Genomic DNA, 20,225 nt, shown 5'->3' on the forward strand with positions numbered 1-20,225 from the left:
AGCCCTTTTTCTAATTCAATTTTTTTTTTAAATAAAACGATTTTATTAACTGGTAACCCTGTGTAATTTAAGCGCCAAGAGATCGTTCTCTAACTAAAGCAATATTGTTAAAAAGAGACGAATATAAATTTGACAAATCATTCGCCTAAATAAAAACTCGTCACACGTTGTACAACATGTTTTTGTGGTAACAATTGCTCGTGTAGAAATAAAATCATTAACCAAAATTGAATTATCCTTATTCGATAATAAGATTGATTTTTATTTACAAAAGGAAAACAATTTTTATATGTTGACATTTTCTCGTTAAATTCTGATGACAAGATATTTATATAAGGTATTAATATAGGCCATGTCACAACGATAACAATTATTATAAAATCAACAATTTAAACATAAGAAAATATCAAATTATAATAACAATATATATAATACAATATTAAACAGCCATAGAATCACAGGGAGGAATTCACAGAGGAGCTTAATAGTATAATAAAATTACTATAGTGATACAAAAGAAATTCTAAAATAATATTTATTACCTGTTTCGGTAACATGTGTAGGTGAGGACTTGCGTGGTGTGGAGATTATGACTAGAGTTTTAATTTAAAAAAAAAAATATATTTAAAATATTATCATTTAAATTTATGGAATACATATTTTAAAATTAGAAACGCAACGGATTTTAAGAAACGTATCGAGTTCATTTTTAGATTCTATATTCAAATTAAATTCATAGCATTATGAAGATTCAACGATTTAATCAAAAAGATTCAAACTTCACTAAGACAGGAATTTTTAATTTACGAAAATTTCAATGTCTATTAACCGACTCTTAAACATTAACATTTAAGTCTACCAAATTTTATTCATTAAATTTTAATAGAAAAAGGTGGCAATACTTTTGGAAGAGACATTTAAACATCGAATTCGGCTTATACAATTTACTACAATATATTCAAGTTTCGCACAGATCAACGGTTAATTCATATTCGATTTATTAAACTAGTAATGATCCATTCAATGTTTTTAATATAAATCTGTCAATTACGATTCATGCACAATTATTATCTGCGAAAAATTTCTTCACTAAAGTCCGGCCGCTGAAGGAATGCGTTACTGACGTCAATGTCAGTGTCACTAACTACAAAAAAAAAGCTGTTGAGATAACCCTTTAGATTTAATTTAACGTAAAATTATGATAATTATTGATCACACAATGATACTATTCGTTAGTAAGGTAAATAACTGAGAATTATATTTTTATGTTAAATTCATCGTCGCTACAAAGTTACACCGTCAATTCGATCACGGATCTGTCAGGAACTCACTTCTCTCAACGTCCGAACATTAAAACATGCATTCAATGCAATACACACTTAATAATTATACCTTATATCTACATATTAACATTTATCTTCAAATAAATATCTATTTTTAACCACATAAATTCACGTATCTATACATAACACTTTACCTATAGCAATCATAAGACATCAACTAGTATAGGGGTATAAATTTTAAACCAATCGTAAAATTTCATTGTTTAAAATTCATTGCGCGATTCAACCAGTCATAAATTGAAAATAGTTGACGATACTCCGCAATGTACTAGACACGTAGCACAGGCTATGATATCGCATTAATACTTAAATTAACAGACACAAGTGTAATTATGTTGTATGCAATCTGTATTTTAAGTAAACGGAAACAGACATACTTATATATCTTTTATTGTATATATTTCAGTTCTGTTAAAATATTTATAGATTATATACAACAAAATTAACATTGATGGTTATGATGATGAAGATATTCCGAATTTGACCTTTGGGTCAATTATGCGTCTAGTTATTTTTTGACCCAATTTGGGTCTAATTGGGAATCACTAGGGAAAGAAATACAGAATCGATTACAGTGCCACGTGCCTAAAACGCCCCCATTGATTATTTTATACAAGAATATCTATTTTCTATCGTTCACTAACACAGAGTAACAGTTATAGTTTATAGTATAATGAGTCATCGAAGGCACTAGTGACCTAGTGGATCAAATAAAAGTTCAGAAATAGCTAAGATATTAATTTTCTGTTACCAATATTGATATGATTTCAACTATTGACTAGAATGAAATTTCAAAAAACTAATTTTTGTCTTTTACTAACGATTTTCAGAAGCGGAAAATCTTAAAACCTCGTGGGGCGAGATTCGGTCCAATCATACATTTTATTAACATTAAAAATCTTATTAATACTGTTTTATATCTAGGTATACGAATAAAAGAAACCACGATTGGGATAGTTATTAAACTCTAATGGAGACCTGAGGGGCACACAGGTATAGGTAGATCGTAGTGTGCTCAAATTGTTATATAATCTTACGTTTCAGACACACACTAATTCACTGTCCACTAGCCTTGATATATTGTTATTCAACATACACAAAACTGTCATATTTATACTTGAAATTCGAAACTAACTATTTATTATAAATTGACGTTTATCCATTCATCAGTGTGCGAAGCGATGGGGTGTTTTATACAATTTGAATAATGTCGCTCATTCATGTCACGGTAGCTAGAATCTCATTCGTGACAAATATATACATATATCATGCAAAAACTTCTGTGGATGAATGTATTTTTGCTTCAAATATTAATTAGAACGAGATTTAGAAACACGTCCGTCTGAGGTCTCCATTAGATTAACACATACCAACATGATATCTGTTAAACATTAGGCAGTATCGTGTTAAAATTAACAAGATAATACACGTATTCTAGTAATTGCTATCAGATTTGCGCGATAGTCTTTCAGGATATCCATGGAAACACAAACCATGATAAAGTCATATTCACACGTAGCTCTCAACATGAGCGCTAGTTGTCGGATCCTAGAAGGATGCTTCGACAAGATAGGTACCGTCCATTGCCACTCCGGTCTGATTACCCTGTACCGTGCTCCCCGCTGGAATGTATTTACCACACGCTTGCTGTAAAGGAAAAAAAAAATTATATATAGCAACACTAATGTGGGTAAAATGATTGCTTAATTTTTTAGGGTAAACATTTTAAATTTTGTATTGTATTGTAATGTTATGTCGACTGAAAATATTTGGCACTGTTTATTTAAAATTATCTTAACTTGATATTAATATATTTTATACTACATAGATTCATTAAATTCACTGCAAAATTAGTACACATATTAAACATAATTTATATACTAAACAAAAGGTATATAAAAACAGATATTTTTTTAAGCCAATTAGCTTTTTAATCTACATAACAACCAAAGTCAATTTGAAAGCATTCAACATCGAGAAAAAGCTTTAGGGAACATATTAATACATAAATAACCATAGATAATACATAAATACAGACAACATATATGCTAAATGATAAGAAAAATATATTAAGGGTGATCGAGTCGCAAATGTATAGAAAAAGTGTAACATATGTGCTGGAAACATGCCGATTTAAAAAAGAAAAACCTTTATCAATGTAGACCCATCAGTGTGTAACGTGTTAGTGTGTTATCTATCGTCATGTCATGAGTTTAATTATCTGTGGACCCAGACGTCACCTGTCAACGGATGTCAAAGTTTACCACAAAGGTCTTAGTGCCTAGGATCGTTCGATATATAAAAAGAGAGAAAAAAAAAACAACACTTGTATTGCAACCCTGCGTTTGTCGTATGTATGCAGTGTGTTGGCGACTGCAGTTTATAATAACATTTGCAACTACATATCTACAATGTAAATACGACATCCTTCATCAATTACAACACTCTTGGATCTACTTTATACAAAAAAAAAACCGCAGTATTATTTTTTTCATATTTCGATAATGGCAACACCGCAAACACATAATCTGTGTAAAGATTTTTTGTTTAATAATTAATAATATTGCGGCTTATTAACAATACACATTACAATACTTATATAATAACTTTACAATACACGTACAATTATAAAATAATCTTACAACAATAGCACCACAGCGCAAGCTTATTAAATAATACAGACAATGATTACAGATATAATTATAATACTTATATTTATAGGAATATCCATTAAGCGACATTTTAGCAGCCAACACCCTGCAGACATTTAAAGCCTTACTTTCCAGTCTTTACCACACAGCGTTATGCCAATAAAAAAAAAAAGTGTATCATTTAAATTTCGATCGTGTGATAAAGCTAAACATTAAGGAACCGACATCGCTGCGTGGTAATACCAGATGGACGTACTGGTAGGGGGTCTTCACTGGGGGCTGCTGAGACTGAGGTATCCGAGGGTCGGGAGGTCGCCGTGTACCTGCGAGCGCCGCGAGATCGCTTCCTACTCGAGTCTAAAAGCAGGACCTGTCAGAGCCAATTGGGGACTGAGCGGTGACTTAAAATTTTGCATAATCTGTATTTATTTTTGTGTGTGAAATTTTTAACCGAAGACATTATATATATACGAATATATATACATACATATTCTAAAATAGTGTATCTAATAAAAATAAAATTATAATTATAATACTCTTCAAATAATAATACATAACTGTTTTATTAAATATATATGTAATATTAATTATATATAGTGTTTTTTCATGTTATACATAATCATATGTTGAAGTTTTACTTTAATTAAGGAGTTATTGAATACTTACCTCGATGTTACGTGTGCGTAACAATTGCCCTATAAAAATTACATCGTAATTTGAATTAAAAGTATGTTTGCCCTTCTTAATATATGTACATATTTGTAGATAATGTTTGATTTTTTTTTTGAAAAACATTTTGCAAGCGTTTATTTAGCTGACTGTTTTTTTTTAATCCTGGCAACACAGGTCACAGAACAGAGGTCAAATCGTGTGGACTAGCGGACAAATAGCAAATATTTTGTGCTTACGTAAAAAGGCAAAAGCAATTTTTTTTTTTATAAATGTCAAAAGGTTTTTTTTTTAATTTCATAAGCACTCAGGGGACATAACACGAAGGTCTAGCCACATAAGCAACATACGGGCCCCGATTACGTATTTGAACTGACAATCTTAATTTCTATGACCAAATAAACAACTAAAAGTGAAACAAATAACGAGAATCAAGAACAAAATATAATCAATTTACATAGACATAGACATTTTAAATATAACATGTTTATTTCAACAAAAAAAACTGCCACAAAAGTATTGAACAGTGAAATAAAAAAAAAAAAAAAAACACATTGGCCATAGAACCCAGTCAGGTGAGACTCACATAAAAAATGTATGAAACCTTTCGTTATTTGTTTATTTCATTGCGTAACGGAGTCAGACATTTTTTAAATGAAATCCCGCCATTATATTTTAAGCCATTTTTTTATAGAAACGATACGTAATTGGTACGCGACAACGAGTGCTCATTGCTTTTGTACCTCACGACACGGGAACGCGGCGAGGCCGATCGGACTCACGCACCGTACTGAACGACGGCGCCTCTGTCGTCAGAATATTGAATGACATACTATATTATATTATTTAATTAGAATACGTATTAATTAATTTATTCATTAAATAAGAATTTAATAAACAGTATTTATGAGAGTAATTTTTAGATTCATGTGTTTTGTGTGTCCTCAATTGTAAAATGTAGCTATTCTGTAAGAGCAAATTCGAAACTAACCCGAGAATGTTGTGAAATGTCAGACAGTGATAAGCAACTTTAGACTATAATCATCATAAAATATAAACGATACAAGTTTCAAAATTGCGTTCACGAATGAGTTACATAGGTATATACGTATTACTTCTTACAGAATACCACTGTTGGTTAATATTTGCGTTTTTTATGAATGAAAACTAAACTAAAATGTTTTGATACTCTGCTTTCAGATACTATATAATGAGTTTCACTAAATTAATAATGACTGAATAATCAAATTAAAATAAGTATAAAGCTCGTAAATTATTTATTTTATATAAAATTTACTCCAAGATAATACTCGAACTAGGAAATCAACACAAACCTGATGTTAAGGCTTCGTTTATGATACAAATCTAATTATAAGCGGTGGGGTGAGGTTGTTCTGTACCTGATATTTCTGAGGGCAGCATCCGCATCGAGCGCAACACGCAAGGAGTGCAGGGGCCCGGCCGGAGTGCGCGGGCGAGGCGAGCGGCGACGGCGATCCCGGCCGCTTGGCTGCACCATTGTATGGGTTCTCCATTTCTACGAACTCACGATCCTGAAATTGAGTTCATTGAACTTATGAGATACATAAGTCCCAATTTAGCGACTTCTCTGTATAGATCAAAGCACTTAACTGTAAATTGATACTGCTTATAGAACTCGTGATGAAGTCTAAAACTTAAGCCGGAAATAAAAATAAGACATTTTCTTCGTTTTTCTAACAGTTCTTTGTTATAATTTCTTCGATAGAGTCGTTTTTACTATAATCACACATCTGTAGGAATAAAATAAAATTAATTATCAATATATTTTTTTTACATTTCTTCTCCTAACTTCCACAACATGATAGCACCTGTAAGAAAATATTGCTTACTCTTACTCACTACAAAAATTAAACATTGTGAAAGTTGCCAATGAACAGTCGATGTATACCGATTTAATTGAATAACAACGGATAAAATAATAATTATTGAACACATAGAGTATTTAAAAATGATTAACAATAACATACGACAAATAACTATGAACCGTTAGACAAAGACTGCCAAACGAATATGTCAAATATTTGTAATAATGCAAAAAAAACATATGTAATCGATATGAATCGAAATAAGGTGCGATGACCACGGAATGTCCGTGGTTTCCGTCAGATATTTAAAAAAATGCGCGATATTTTAAACGTAAGCGCCTATAAAAACATGATTCATGACATATCACGTGTAACAGAAATACGAGAAAGATACCACGCGTTTTTTTTCTGTTGTGAGGACTAGTCCTTAGTGCCATAACCCTTTAGCGTGGCACGTTGCACCTGAACCGAAACAAAAAATCGCGTAAATTTCGCGCGGATTTGCAGCGTGTCACATAAATGGTTTAATGCTCTTAAAACATGTCAAACAGTGACGTAATATGGAAAACAGTATCATTAAACATTTGTGATTTCAGTTGACATTATCAATTTGTCTATCGGTCTACGATAACAATAGATAGACCTTCAAACATACCGTAGTACGTTCCAAGCAACGTAACAGATGATGATGCTGCAACTCGAATATATCTTCATCTCTTCCAGCGTCATCTAACTCCACGCCGGACTCCTGCGCAGCGAGACGTGCTTCCGCCGCTTTCTTCTTGGACACGAATGCTGCGCCAGACGAAGCCTTGGCAATACGAATGCGAGCGAGACGAGCTTTCTGGAATTAGAATAAAGCAATTTGGCAATGGCTGGTGTAGTGTTTGTCGTTCAAAATGTCAACCTCTAAGAGCCTAAGTACTTCGAATGATAGATTAATTAATGTTATTATCAAAGCTAATAAATATAAATAGAAGAGCATCTAGCTCTTTCTTTGTTTTTGGCTTTGAATAATGCAGATGTAATTGACAATTAATTAGCCAAGTAACAAACATTAATTTCGTTTTTGTTTGTCTGTTTGCGTCCTTGGGATTGGCCAGATTCAGGTTCAAATTCTGAGACTATTCTGGTTGTTGCTCTTGAACAGTATATCTCTCTACTTATGGCTGATAATCATCCTCTCTAATGATAACATTAAAGTTTCATTGAGGTAATGCTACTCTTTAGTAAGGTGAAAGAGCTATGTCCAAGTCCATCTGGGTAAGGATCACCCACTCATCAGATATGCTACTGCCAATCAGCAATATTAAATATTGTGATGTTCCTGTTTGAAAGGTGAATAAATCAGGGTACTACAGGCACATGGGACATAACATCTCAGCTCCCAAGGTCGGTAACGCATTGGCGATGTAAGGAATTGTTAATATTACTTACAGATCTAATGTCTGTAGGCTATGGTGACCACTTTCAGGTGAATCATTAACCCTACATACATTATAACTTTTTTTAAAGTAATGTTTAAACATAAGTTTGCAATAACATATCCAACATAATTTGTTGCTCTTGGCCAAAATTTGATCAAATAGGCAAAAACCCTCTACAAAAACCTTTTTGCTGGTGAATCAGTTTTCTGCTACTATGATCTTTGATGGATTCACTTTCTTGATTGATAAATGTGTTTAAATCGAATGACGTAAACGCATTAAGTCCCTTAATTAGCTCACCACGCGTTAAGATGGAATAGAGGACTACTCGTGTACGGGTCAGTTACCTCTCCGTTGTTCGCTACAGAGATGGTCAGTTTGTAGTGCAGTATGCGGTCCTAATTTAAAGGTTTTGAAGTCGACTGGTGTTATGGTTACCTTAACAACGACGGCGGTTACTTTTTTTCATGGTAACGCTGAAAGACGCACACAAACGTAGTAGTTTTTGGTCATATTTTGTAAGAATATTTTCAAGCCATTCAAAATGATGAATAAAGAGGTACATCTGCTATGTCTCCTCTACTTTAAGGTTGCCTGGAAGAGATCGCTGTTTTAGCGATAAGGCCGCCTCTTGTGCATCTTTCGTGAACATGATTAGAGTATGTGTTTATTGGTGTACAATGAAGACTATTTTGATTTGATTTGATGATCAAGATGGTGTGATGATGATGTCGTCCTAACTGATTTCAGCGACGGCGGCAAATCTCAAAAGAAACGAAATATAAAAGTGCACAAGTGTGGGCGTAAATACAGGTCCACGCTTTATTAGTCCCTCATTCTCATAATCCGATAAGGTCGGCAAAATCGACATTAACAGAAAAAGCCAAGGCGCAGGATTAATAGCTTTACGTGTTTTACATGGGAAAGGATTGTGTGGCAAACTCCGAGACCCCTTAAGACTCCGCTTTATTGAAAATCTTACGTCGGAAAAATCCTATAACTTTTAATCGCCAACCCAGAACCTCGGGATTTGCAGCATCTAGCCACTAAACCAACGAGGCAGTTACGGCGTTAAGTTAGGCAGTTCAGTTACGGCGATAACATATCAAACGCAGATAGGTTTTGTTATGACCATGTAAAGCAAAATTCCTCACCCTCTGAGCCTTTCTCTTGTCAGCTCTCTGGTTCTGATGATAGATTCTCGAGAAGTTCGACACGATGACAGGGACGGGTAGAGCTATCACCAGCACTCCGGACAGAGAGCAAACACCACCCACGATCTTACCAGCGATCGTTCCGGGCACCATGTCACCGTATCTGAAAAATAAACATAAATCTGAATAATAGATACATGTATATTTACTTTCTTTATGTATATGATGAATTCCTTTATTTTTTCCTATATTAAAATAAAAAAATATTTTCAAATTAGTTTATATGTCGAAATTTATGAACGTTGTATACATTTTTTATTGATATACACCGCAGTTAATATTACGAAGTATATGTTTATCTTATTTAGTTTTATATATATACATGGTTTAGATTGAAAATATTTTAAATAAATAATACAGACAAGTGATACACGCGTTGGTCTTCCTGTAAATAGTCAGAGACGATATTACCATTTGTAAAATAATCCATTTTATTATTCTTACATTTTTATTACTATATTTATTCTCTATGTACGTGCATATACTTATCATAAAGCAGTTATTGCTATGTACTAAGTAAAAAAAACACCCATCCTGATTTATATATTCAAATGCCCTCAGCCAAAATTTGTTTGGAAGATATCATAATTAAAATAAGATAAGCATCCTGTGATGCCCACACTAATATACTTTAAATCTTCTCCTTTGAGGGAATATAAATGCCAGAGGTAACACAAAATCACTTCGTCAAAGAATTCACGAAGTGAGTTTAAATCACATATCCCGTATAAACATAATTTGATCGACTACTGATGCGGGTATAGCATTTGTTGAACACATTTAAGGTGCGTGGGAGAAGTCACAAAATGCTATTGGTGTTTTTTGTGACTTATCAAAAGCTTTCGATTGCGTTAGGCATGATATTGTTCTAGAAAAACTTAAATATTATGGAATCAAGGACCCTGCATTGAAATTCATTTCCTCCTACCTTAATGAAAGAGTTTTGAAGGTTGTTGTTAACGGAGCAAAATCAAATGGCGCTCTGGCGCAAATGGGTGTATCACAGGGTTCAATTTTAGGACCTCTCCTGTTCTTAATATATATAAATGATTTACCTTATTTTGTAAATAAGACTTGCGACATTGTACTGTTTGCAGATGATACATCCCTTATTTTTAAACTCGACAGAAAAATAAACAATTATGTCGTTGTAAGCAGTGCTCTGTCGCGGGTTCTTGGTTGGTTTGACATAAATAATTTATTACTAAATGCAAAAAAGACTAAATGTATTTTGTTTTCTCTGTCAAATGTCAAATCAAATTCTTCTGCCGTCATTTTCAGTGGGGCACCCATTTGTATGCCCTAGCTGGGAAATTAAGTAGTGCCATTTATGCAATAAAAACAATAAGAAAACTCAAGGACATAAGTACTGCTAGACTAGTTTATTTTAGTAATTTTCAGTCTTATGTCATATGGAATGTTGTTATGGGGCAATGCAGCAGATATTGAAATAGTATTTATACTGCAGAAAAAAGCTATCCGAACTATTTACAATATTAGCTCTAGGACATAATTACGCGAAAAATTTAAAGAAATAGGTGTATTAACGGCTGCTTCACAATATATTTATGATAAGAGAATGTTTATACAGAAGAATACACTAAACTATACCATAAAAGCTGATATACATACTATTTATACAAGAAATAAGAATAAACTTGTAACCCCTACTTTCCGTTTGCATACGGTAAAGAGAACGTTTTTGGGCAATGGTATACGGATATATAATAAGATACCGGGAAATGTAACCAATTTACCATTTACGAAATTTAAAAAGTTTATTAAGACTAAATTAATAAATAAGTCTTATTATTCATTAAAAGAGTACTTTTAAAAAAAACGCCTGGATTTAGGCTCGGGTTCCATCACAGGACACTAATTATTGTAAAAAAACAGCATTGTTAATCTGTTTATTTGAAAAGAGCAACTATGCGAGTTTCTTGCCGTTTCTTCTCGCTGGAAGCTGCTTTCCGAAACGGTGGTAGTATTTTAATATTGACGATTCAAAAATGCTCCGCTGTGAAGTTTACTTGAATAAACTTGATTTGATTTGATGTAGACTGTCATAAGATTCAAAAATATTATTTACTATCGTTTAAAAGAAAAGACGTAGAATTAGAGTCAATTAGGAGATCAAAGCGCTCACCTCGCTTGTACATTTTTTCATAATGGTTTCAAATTCAAGTTATTTAACACATGAAACTCATAAAGATTGCACGAGATATCTCTTTGAACTGTTCGTATAATTAACTATTTTTGTTGAGATTTTTACTTGTACTTTGTAACGAGAACATTACACATTTTGTACAACAAAAAAACCCTATCAATTTTGCATTGTGTTGAAATTTTTTTTTTAATATGTTTAACGGTCACCACCCACAAAGACAGTGATGCTATGGGAAATATTAACCTCTCCTTACATCGGCAATGTGTCACCAAATTTGGTAACTAAGATGTTTATGGTGTGTCTGTAGTTACACTGGCTCACTCAGTCACTAGTATTCTTAATTGGCAGTAGAATATCTGACGACCTGGGCTTGCACAAAACCACAGGCTACCACCAAGTGCAAAGCATATGATATACTTTTGACCCTTATGTAATACGTACGAGGTATATATATATACCTAAACGAAACCAAAGAAACGATGGATGGATTGTGAGGAAGATGGTATGGCGAGAAAGAATGTTACCTGTGATATGACGCCCGACAGAGAAGTATGGAAGAAGAAGACATGCTGCGCCGACCCCGAGTAAAATTGGGATAAGGGCAGAAGGATGATGATATATAGGTATGTATACTTTTACGAAAACTTACGAAAGTATAATTGTGAAGAACTCCACATCTTCTCTTAATAAATAAAAATGGACGCTCGGTTTTTTTGTTGCGTTTCTAAACCATGAATACGCAATAGCTTAACAAATAAAACATAGGAATCCTTCTTTATATGTTCGCCTTTCACTTATAAAGACCCTTATTGATCAATTGTGAAGCCTTAAAGGGCTAGGTAGTATACAAAATATATAAGTTGATCAAAATCAAAATATAGTTTAAACAATGTTAAAGACTTTTACAATTTTTATGATGAGACTAGTTTGGAATGTGTCTATTTAAGATAAAACTTGAAACTCACTGCGGAAGACGAGCATACTATATGAAAATGTGACATGCGACACTGGTTATAATAAATATCAAATCTCACGTATCAAAATTGCGTATCGTCGTAAGTGAGATGCGAAGTGAGTTTTTTCAGAATAACACTGCTCCATGAAAATCAACGATTTTTGTATCCATGCCTTTTATACATATACTGTTTTAGTTTTCACATGATATTTTAATTTATTATCAAAGACGAAAGTAGGATCAACTGTGGTAACAGCATTACAATACAAACTCAATACAATACAACTTGAATAATAATTAACTTAATATAAGCTACTTAAACGCGAAGTGAATCTGAAATAGTTACACATAAACTATTACTTGGGCCATAATCGTTAATAAAAACATAAAAACAAGCAGAAAATATTATATTAATGTTATAAAAATAAACAAGTACTTCGAGGCAATATTAAAAATGTATAAAAAATAAACAATCCATTACATTTTTTAACGCATTATAAAATCACAGCGTTGGCGAACATTTTATGTTTCCGCATGTTTACAGGCTGTGGGAACTGTTTTACCATCAACCTAAATAGCTCTTTAAGCATATTATGTTTGAATTCAATATCGCTTATCGAGTTCATTGGTTGTTACGTCACTGTATTATTAGTAGATAGCATTGTTTAAGTTAGATATTGTTTGGTAAAGGTCGTTTCAGATTTTTGTTATTTTAATAAGGTTTGATTCACACGTATGCTGTGTTTTCATCTCTTATGAAATGTTGAATTATGCGCCTCACGATAGCTCCATCCAAATAAAAACGAATAACAAATATTTCATAGTTGTGTTTATATAAATTTTCACATTTATTGACGTATCAATTCCTAACTGAACACGTGTACGTGATCTCTTCTGAATGGTCATGTAACTTCCGGGCCTCCTCCTAGGCCATGTGTGTGTTGTGTCAGAATTTCATCCATCACACAATGAAATCACCGAGAAGGATGAACTATAGCCACATAAAGAGCATGAAAAGTTAGTGGTGCTTGTAAACCCGCTATCGGTTCAAAGCCACGTATTCTACTCATGAAGCTAACCCGGCATATAGAGTATTATCATACTTCAATGACCACTATATAATTATATAAGGTCATGGGTTTTTCAAAGCATTATACAATTTGATTCATCTAAAACAGAGTTCAATTTTGTTAATAACAAATAAGTTTCACAGTACTAATACTAATTGGCTGACTAATACAAACCTAAAACGGAGAATTGCAATGTTCATGCTCTATTTCCTTATTTAAAAGAGAACTGGAATTGTCCTTTCCACTCTAAATGAACACTAATTAATAAAAACAATACGTTTATAACTGAGTCTTAAATAAATATTTAAATTAACTGACACTTAGTTTATTATTAAAAAGTATGATACGTTTTTTCCTTCGACTCAACTGCCAACACTCGAATGTCAACACAAAGCTTACATATATACATATGTATGTTAGTGTTAGTTTCTTAATATTATTTTTAAATACTTACTAGTAAAAGTTTACTCGAAGTCTTTATTTTGAGTCGCCAATTTGTTTTTATTACCGAGTCGAGACCCCTGCAATAGTATCTCGGAGAGTAATTAGGACTAAGATATTATCTTAACCTTGCTATCTAACCGTCCCGAGATCCTCACAGTTTTATGTAATGTACATTTTTGTAAGTTAAATAACACGAACGTATATGTGATCCACTATTAAATAAATTCGTTGTAAAATGTTTTTTTGTTATATTTCGTAGCATGAAACAAATTTCTGAATCGCGCTAGCGTTTGGTTAACTGAAATATATATAGGGTCTGGATACTTCAAATTCAAAGTGACTGGAACAAGGACGGGACTGATACATGCACGTACGAAGTCTACGGCTTAACACGTCAAGTCGTCAAACGTCACAACCGCACGTGCTCCGCACACCACTATTTCGACAACGTCCTAAGGTGAGGAGAGTTCTCACAGATATGTAGTCTGTTAGTCTCTTTTAGACTTTCGTCTCTCTAAGCTCCCACGTGGGATTTTCTATCCAGCTGAGTCTACGTACTCGGCACATTCTTCTGTATAGCTGTACGATCAGTAGGTCCAACATCAACGCACACATAACATATATAAAAGGTACAGAGTTGCCATATTTTGGAACCCTTTTTTTTCGATGCCGTGATGGTAATGAGTATTAACAAGAAGTCCTTTTGGGATCATGGGTCCAGGTCAGCTGAGATTTCGATACAGTAGCTTAGGCCTCGGTATAAGCCCAGATGAATGACAGCCACTATTTAATCAACTTATTGCTGAACGTCAATAGTTTTTATAGTGTTTCAGTCGATTGTGTGGTCAGTGTAGTGTACATAGATCTATAATAACATATTCATTAGTATTAGATTTATACTATATATAAATATATATTATCTGTGTATTTATGCATCTGTCATCTCGAGTGACACACATCGCGAAAGCGCGGGAACAGAGGCTGTATAAAAATGGGCGCGCGGTGAAGACGGTGTGCGTGCACAGCGAGCTGACAGATACATAAATACACAGATAATATATATTTATATAAAATATAAATCTAATGTTAATGAATATCTTATTATAGATCTGTGTACACTACAGTCAGTACTCTGTTCAATTATTGTATAGTTGCAATAAATAAGGAATATAACATCTTAAAGATTGTGATTGGCAGCGAATATACTGTATGAGAAGTAGTTTACCATGTCCATCTTTATGACCAAAGTTAACCTTTCTTCCTTTGTGCAAGCCCGTCTGGGTAGTTACCGCCATATATTCTGCCGCCAAACAGCATAAAATAGTATTTTTATCAGTCCGCCTACCAATGACATAAAAAAACGACCATTTATAAAGAAGGATATTCATTGACTCGTTAGCCTTATTGCATCTATATTTTTAAATTATAAAAGTGTTACTTAAACATTCCCGGCGTACTGCGAATAGAAAGATTTGATACTTTATTTTTCAAAAAACGTGTAAGTTGTCCTCACGAAACTTTATTACGTTCCTCTAAAACATTGCTTTGCTCGATGCAGAACAATTTCTAAATGTAAATAATTACCTGCCGTTCACCTCTCCCAGTGGGACCCTTTGCTTAAATCGCAATATTAACCCGCTGTGTCTGACGCTGAAACTTTCGCAATTATCATTATATGTCGGCTCAAAACTACTTAATCGCACTCACATTTTATATTTAAAATGTATTAAATATAAAATGTGTTTATTTTGATATTTCCAAAAATATTTTTTGAAATGAAGTTCTTTTAAGCGGCTTAGAGTAAAGTGAGTAATTACGAAAAGGAAAAGCGTTATATCTTTTCCCTCTCTTTCTCCTCCCCCTCTTTCTATATATACTGTTTTGTATAATATTATTTAAACTTATATGTTGTTATTCGTTTAATTCAAATAAGATATAAATATGAACGAGTGGGTCAACCGCAAAACTTCGCGTTCATTCAAAAGACTTTTTAGAAATTACGAAACATATGACAGGTTTTCTTTTGATTTCATATCATTGTAAACTTGCAAGTCACTCATCTATATTTGGCACTTAAATTATAAGACCTTATGTATGAAATTTTAGTTTTAAATTTTATATACATTAGTTAATTTAGAATTAGAGTTTGTCGATAAAAAAAATTTTTTTACGTTTTTACATATTTTTTTTTCTTATACAGCCCTAGTGCTCTAGCCGGCCCGTAACATTTTCCGCTCTCTAAAATTCACTAAAAATCAAGTCAAACAAATCTTTATTAAATTGTCACAATTTAGTAAATTTCAATCAAGAATAATTTTTCTGCACGTCTACGGCTGGAGCTCTTCAAAATGAGACCATAATCGATTTTTATATGCAGCTATCGTCCCATAATCACTGGGACAAAAATTTATTAACATATAAGATTTTATTTCTTGTCAACGAATTATTCTCAAACATTGTTAATTACTTAATCGTGTCCATCATTTAATCGACAACATTATTATTATAACAACGTAAACAACTTCGTACAAACAGGCTGTCCCACGAGACGTATATTTTTGTTTTAATGTACTTATTTTTGAATTAATAATAAATTTGAATGAATGCCAATAAATGGAATGGAAGAGCAGTGAATGTGTATTTTATAACCGACCAGAGTGAATGATAAAAGTGAACACACTGCGTAGATTACAAGAAAAGTTTAAGGGAATGAATAGTATAATCATTATGATTGTTATTTATGTCTTGTTCATAATCATAATTCGAGTTTGATGGAGATTCTGAGTTTCTTGCATATGTAACGTGATGATTCGAAAATGTTTTTATGAGCTTACTTTTATAAATATTTTATAACTGCCATCTAATGTATGCTGCTGCTAATAGCTGCTTCGTGCAAAGACGGCGGATTAAAGTTGTCAGGGTATTGAAGTAATGTAGGCTGTAGTGTTGCATATATGCAGGCTAGGACCATAGAGATTTTCTTATATTAAAAAAAACCAGTTTCATAAACATTTTTAATAATAACAGCATTAACATTAACAGCCTGTAAATTTCACACAGCTGGGCTGTCTTTGAGGAGAAGGTCTTGGAGCATATTCCACCACGCTGCTCCAATGCGGGTTGGTGAAATTCACATGTGGCAGAATTTCGTTGAAATTAGACACATGCAGGTTTCCTCACGATGTTTTCCTTCACCGCCGAGCACGAGATGAATTATAAACACAAATTAAGCACATGAAAATTCAGTGGCGCCTGCCCGAAACCTCGAACCCGAACCTTTTGAACCCGAAATCATCAGTTAAGATGCACGTGTTAGATTTTTTATAGAAACTTAATACATTATGTCAGGATATTTTAAGATAATTTCTATTTCTTTATTATTTTAATATATTTTAAGGTTATAAGACACTAAAAGATTATATATGAAACACAAATATTTATTTAGCCATTTTCAAAATCAAAATATACTTTATTCAAGTAGGCTTTTACAAGCACTTTTGAATCGTCCTTTAACAAACTATTTAAAGTAAAGCTACCACCGGTTCGGAATGTAGGTTCTACCGAGAAGAACCGGCAAGAAACTCGGTAGTTACTCTTTTTCAATATCTAAAAATACAGTCATGTTAGTTAAATACAATTATACTAAGTTTGTATATATAATACTAACTTTGTATATTGATAATTGCAAAAACACAATTCATATATTCATCAATCATTTAACAAGCAATAACAATTACACTATATCACAAAATTATATCGTACCTTAAATGTTAGCAGCTTGCTGCTCCAAGAAGAGTAAAGTGTAAAGTAAAAGTCCAAGTGTTCTGTACCGAGCTTCCATCACTTATATAAGCCTCACTACAAATCACGTGATTCACAATAATGAACAGAAAAGTTAAAGTACCCTTTTATTTAATATCAATGTTATCAACACAATTAAAAAATAACTTAAATTAAATTATTGTTATTACAGAATTGTATGTTTTAATACAATACATAGTGTAAGCCTTGTTTGTAATTGTCTAATTATTTATTTATTACCACTGGGACATCTCGGCTCTATGTATGTATGTATGTAATAGCAACACGAATAATAAAAGTGTTTTAGGTGGAAAAATAGTATAGGAAAACAAACGCGCGAAAAATGTTACCAGAACTTTCGATTTACAATATAATTTTGAATTCTCTGTCGATACCAAACGATTGCAATAAATAAACAATACTCAACTCGATACACAAGAGACTTTTGTTATACAACGTAGTTCAAACCCCGTCTATTCGAAAATATTTGCTTCAAAAAATCTAGCGTATTTTATCCACTCAGGCCGCCTCGTGGTTTCGTGGATTATTAGGCTGCATATCCTAAGATCCTGGGCATTCGATTCCCAGCCGATGCATCTCTTTGGAGTAGTAGAGCAATAAGGTTCATTAAAAATACAACACCTCAACTTATTGCCTCCACTGGTGACAGGAGGGCTGGTTCGTTTATTGCCCAGAGGATCAGAATTTCGATTCAACGGGGAAATTATGTAGGTTTATTATAAATATAAAAATCAAAACTAATATATATATATATATATATACACAATTGTGAATTTTTACTCAATCCAATGGAATCCTGTAACATAACGATTCCAGACTTACGAAATTTGAATATAGAATAATTTGTTTTCGATTTTCATTTAAATGTAGAAAGAATTGTCATTGTTGAAAGTTGGAAGAAAACGGAAATTAAACTTCGTCCAGACTTACCTAATAACTTTGTTTACGACGAGAGAATAGTTCGTTCAAGCAATGAAAATAGCCGTTAACAGTGTATGTCGAAATATTAGTTCTTTGTAATAAAATGTATTTGAAATAAAATAAATATCATACAATCGTACTTCGAATCTAATGTTATAAATTGCTCTTTCAGGACTAAAGCACAGAATTGAATTTTATGAAATTTAATATGAAAGAAGTTTGCACCCCAGGGAAGAACCTATGCTATTTTTTATGCCTGATGACCAGCGCCTAAGCGAAGCCGCGGGCAACAACGAGTGCGGTTATAAAAAGAAGAAAATGTATTGAAATAATCAACAATAAAAGAAAACCAATAAACACATATGTTGTGTATATTTTACTGTAAAAGCTCGAAATAAGGTAAATCTTAAGATATTCCAGTAAAACCTAAGATTTACCGACATGAGTTGGTAAATGTAAGTATTTATTATAAAGGGACGACTTTTTCGGACTTTTACCATTCCAACCTAACCTAACCTAACATGTAAATCCTAAGATTTACCAAGTGAAGGATGGTAAAAGTTCGAATCCCAAAGTTTTATGGACATTTACCATTCATAATACTACGGTAAATCTTAAGATTCGAGCTTTTACAGTAACATTTTTTTTTTTTTTATGTTAGAAGTGGCAAACGAGCAGGAGGCTCACCTGATGGAAAGTGACTGCCACCGCCCATGGACATCTGCAACACCGGATGTTTTTTAACATGTACTTTAAATATATACATAAGTAGTATATATTTAAATTACATGTTAAAAAACGAATACGGTCATTCACTAGGAAACCACGCAAAATATCAACATTGCTTCAATTTAAGACTTTTTCATTAAATAACTCAGAGGTTTTGGAGGGAGGGCTTGAGTGTGGCTTGCCGGTGCGTTGCTGGTATTTGATATATACAGATGAAACCTTGCTAATGTTTCGAATCTTATTCGAGAGGAAAATTGAAAATAAACGTACAAACAAACGTACACATGTAAACATCCTACAAAAAGCTTTCAACTTTTGGAGCCTAAAAACGTTGGGAAGAAATAAAAAAAAAAAACAGAAACAAAAAAATAAATCGGTTCCGAATTTAACTGAAATTTAAATAAACTATTTCTTGGAAATTTCAATTTAGATTCGAACACAGCACAAGCCGACAAACATTAAATTTCTAGTGTATTAGTTATAAACAGCCAGCGCGTAGTACCAGGGCGTCATAAAATGTTTAAAGATGTAGTTTACAAAGTACGAAAGCGAACGCATCGCGGTTGATGTAAACAATTCGTCATACGCACGTGGGCGAATAAATCATGTTCAAAGTGATCATTTTGGTTTATAAAGGTAGTCTGTCTGCCTTTAAATTATTTATTGTGAGATTGACTCGCATGCCGTTACGGCAAATGGCATGCTCTCTTATGCCGTCTGATCCTCTTTCGTTCGTCGCTCTCAAAATCACAAGGAAGTATCTTTGTTTGTAGATATTACTATAATAAGTAATTAGATTTCATTTTTTATTTATTATTTATTTAACACCGATAATTAAAAACTAAATTTAACATTTAGTATTGAAACAAAATGTATTGCAGTGTTGCATGAGGTACAAAAGGCGGCCTTTTCGCTAAAGCAGCGATCTCTTCCACGGAACCTTTAGGCAGAGAACTGATTATAAAA

The 20,225-nt window shown here is 32.9% G+C and overlaps 1 protein-coding gene across 3 annotated transcripts in view; it reads right to left on the minus strand.

Annotated features, from left to right (window-relative positions):
* Positions 1 to 795: 795 nt before the first annotated feature.
* The window catches only part of LOC113398878 (potassium voltage-gated channel protein Shal), an 86,689-nt gene continuing 67,259 nt past the window's right edge, over positions 796 to 20,225 (minus strand). Inside the window, exons 2-6 of one of the 3 annotated variants that reach the window (XM_026637817.2) lie at positions 9,092 to 9,254; positions 7,166 to 7,354; positions 6,064 to 6,216; positions 4,251 to 4,364; positions 796 to 2,990 (exon numbers count right to left, since the gene is read on the minus strand). In XM_026637817.2, coding sequence (XP_026493602.1) covers positions 2,892 to 2,990; positions 4,251 to 4,364; positions 6,064 to 6,216; positions 7,166 to 7,354; positions 9,092 to 9,254 — 718 coding nt within the window. In that variant the 3' untranslated portion in view covers positions 796 to 2,891. Of the gene's footprint in view, positions 2,991 to 4,250; positions 4,365 to 6,063; positions 6,217 to 6,256; positions 6,436 to 7,165; positions 7,355 to 9,091; positions 9,255 to 20,225 lie in introns of those variants that run through there. The other 2 variants (XM_026637816.2, XM_064219232.1) reach the window with 2 other exon arrangements.

This window comes from Vanessa tameamea, chromosome 26, assembly GCF_037043105.1.
Source record: "Vanessa tameamea isolate UH-Manoa-2023 chromosome 26, ilVanTame1 primary haplotype, whole genome shotgun sequence".
In the NCBI taxonomy this organism is placed as follows: domain Eukaryota; kingdom Metazoa; phylum Arthropoda; class Insecta; order Lepidoptera; family Nymphalidae; genus Vanessa; species Vanessa tameamea.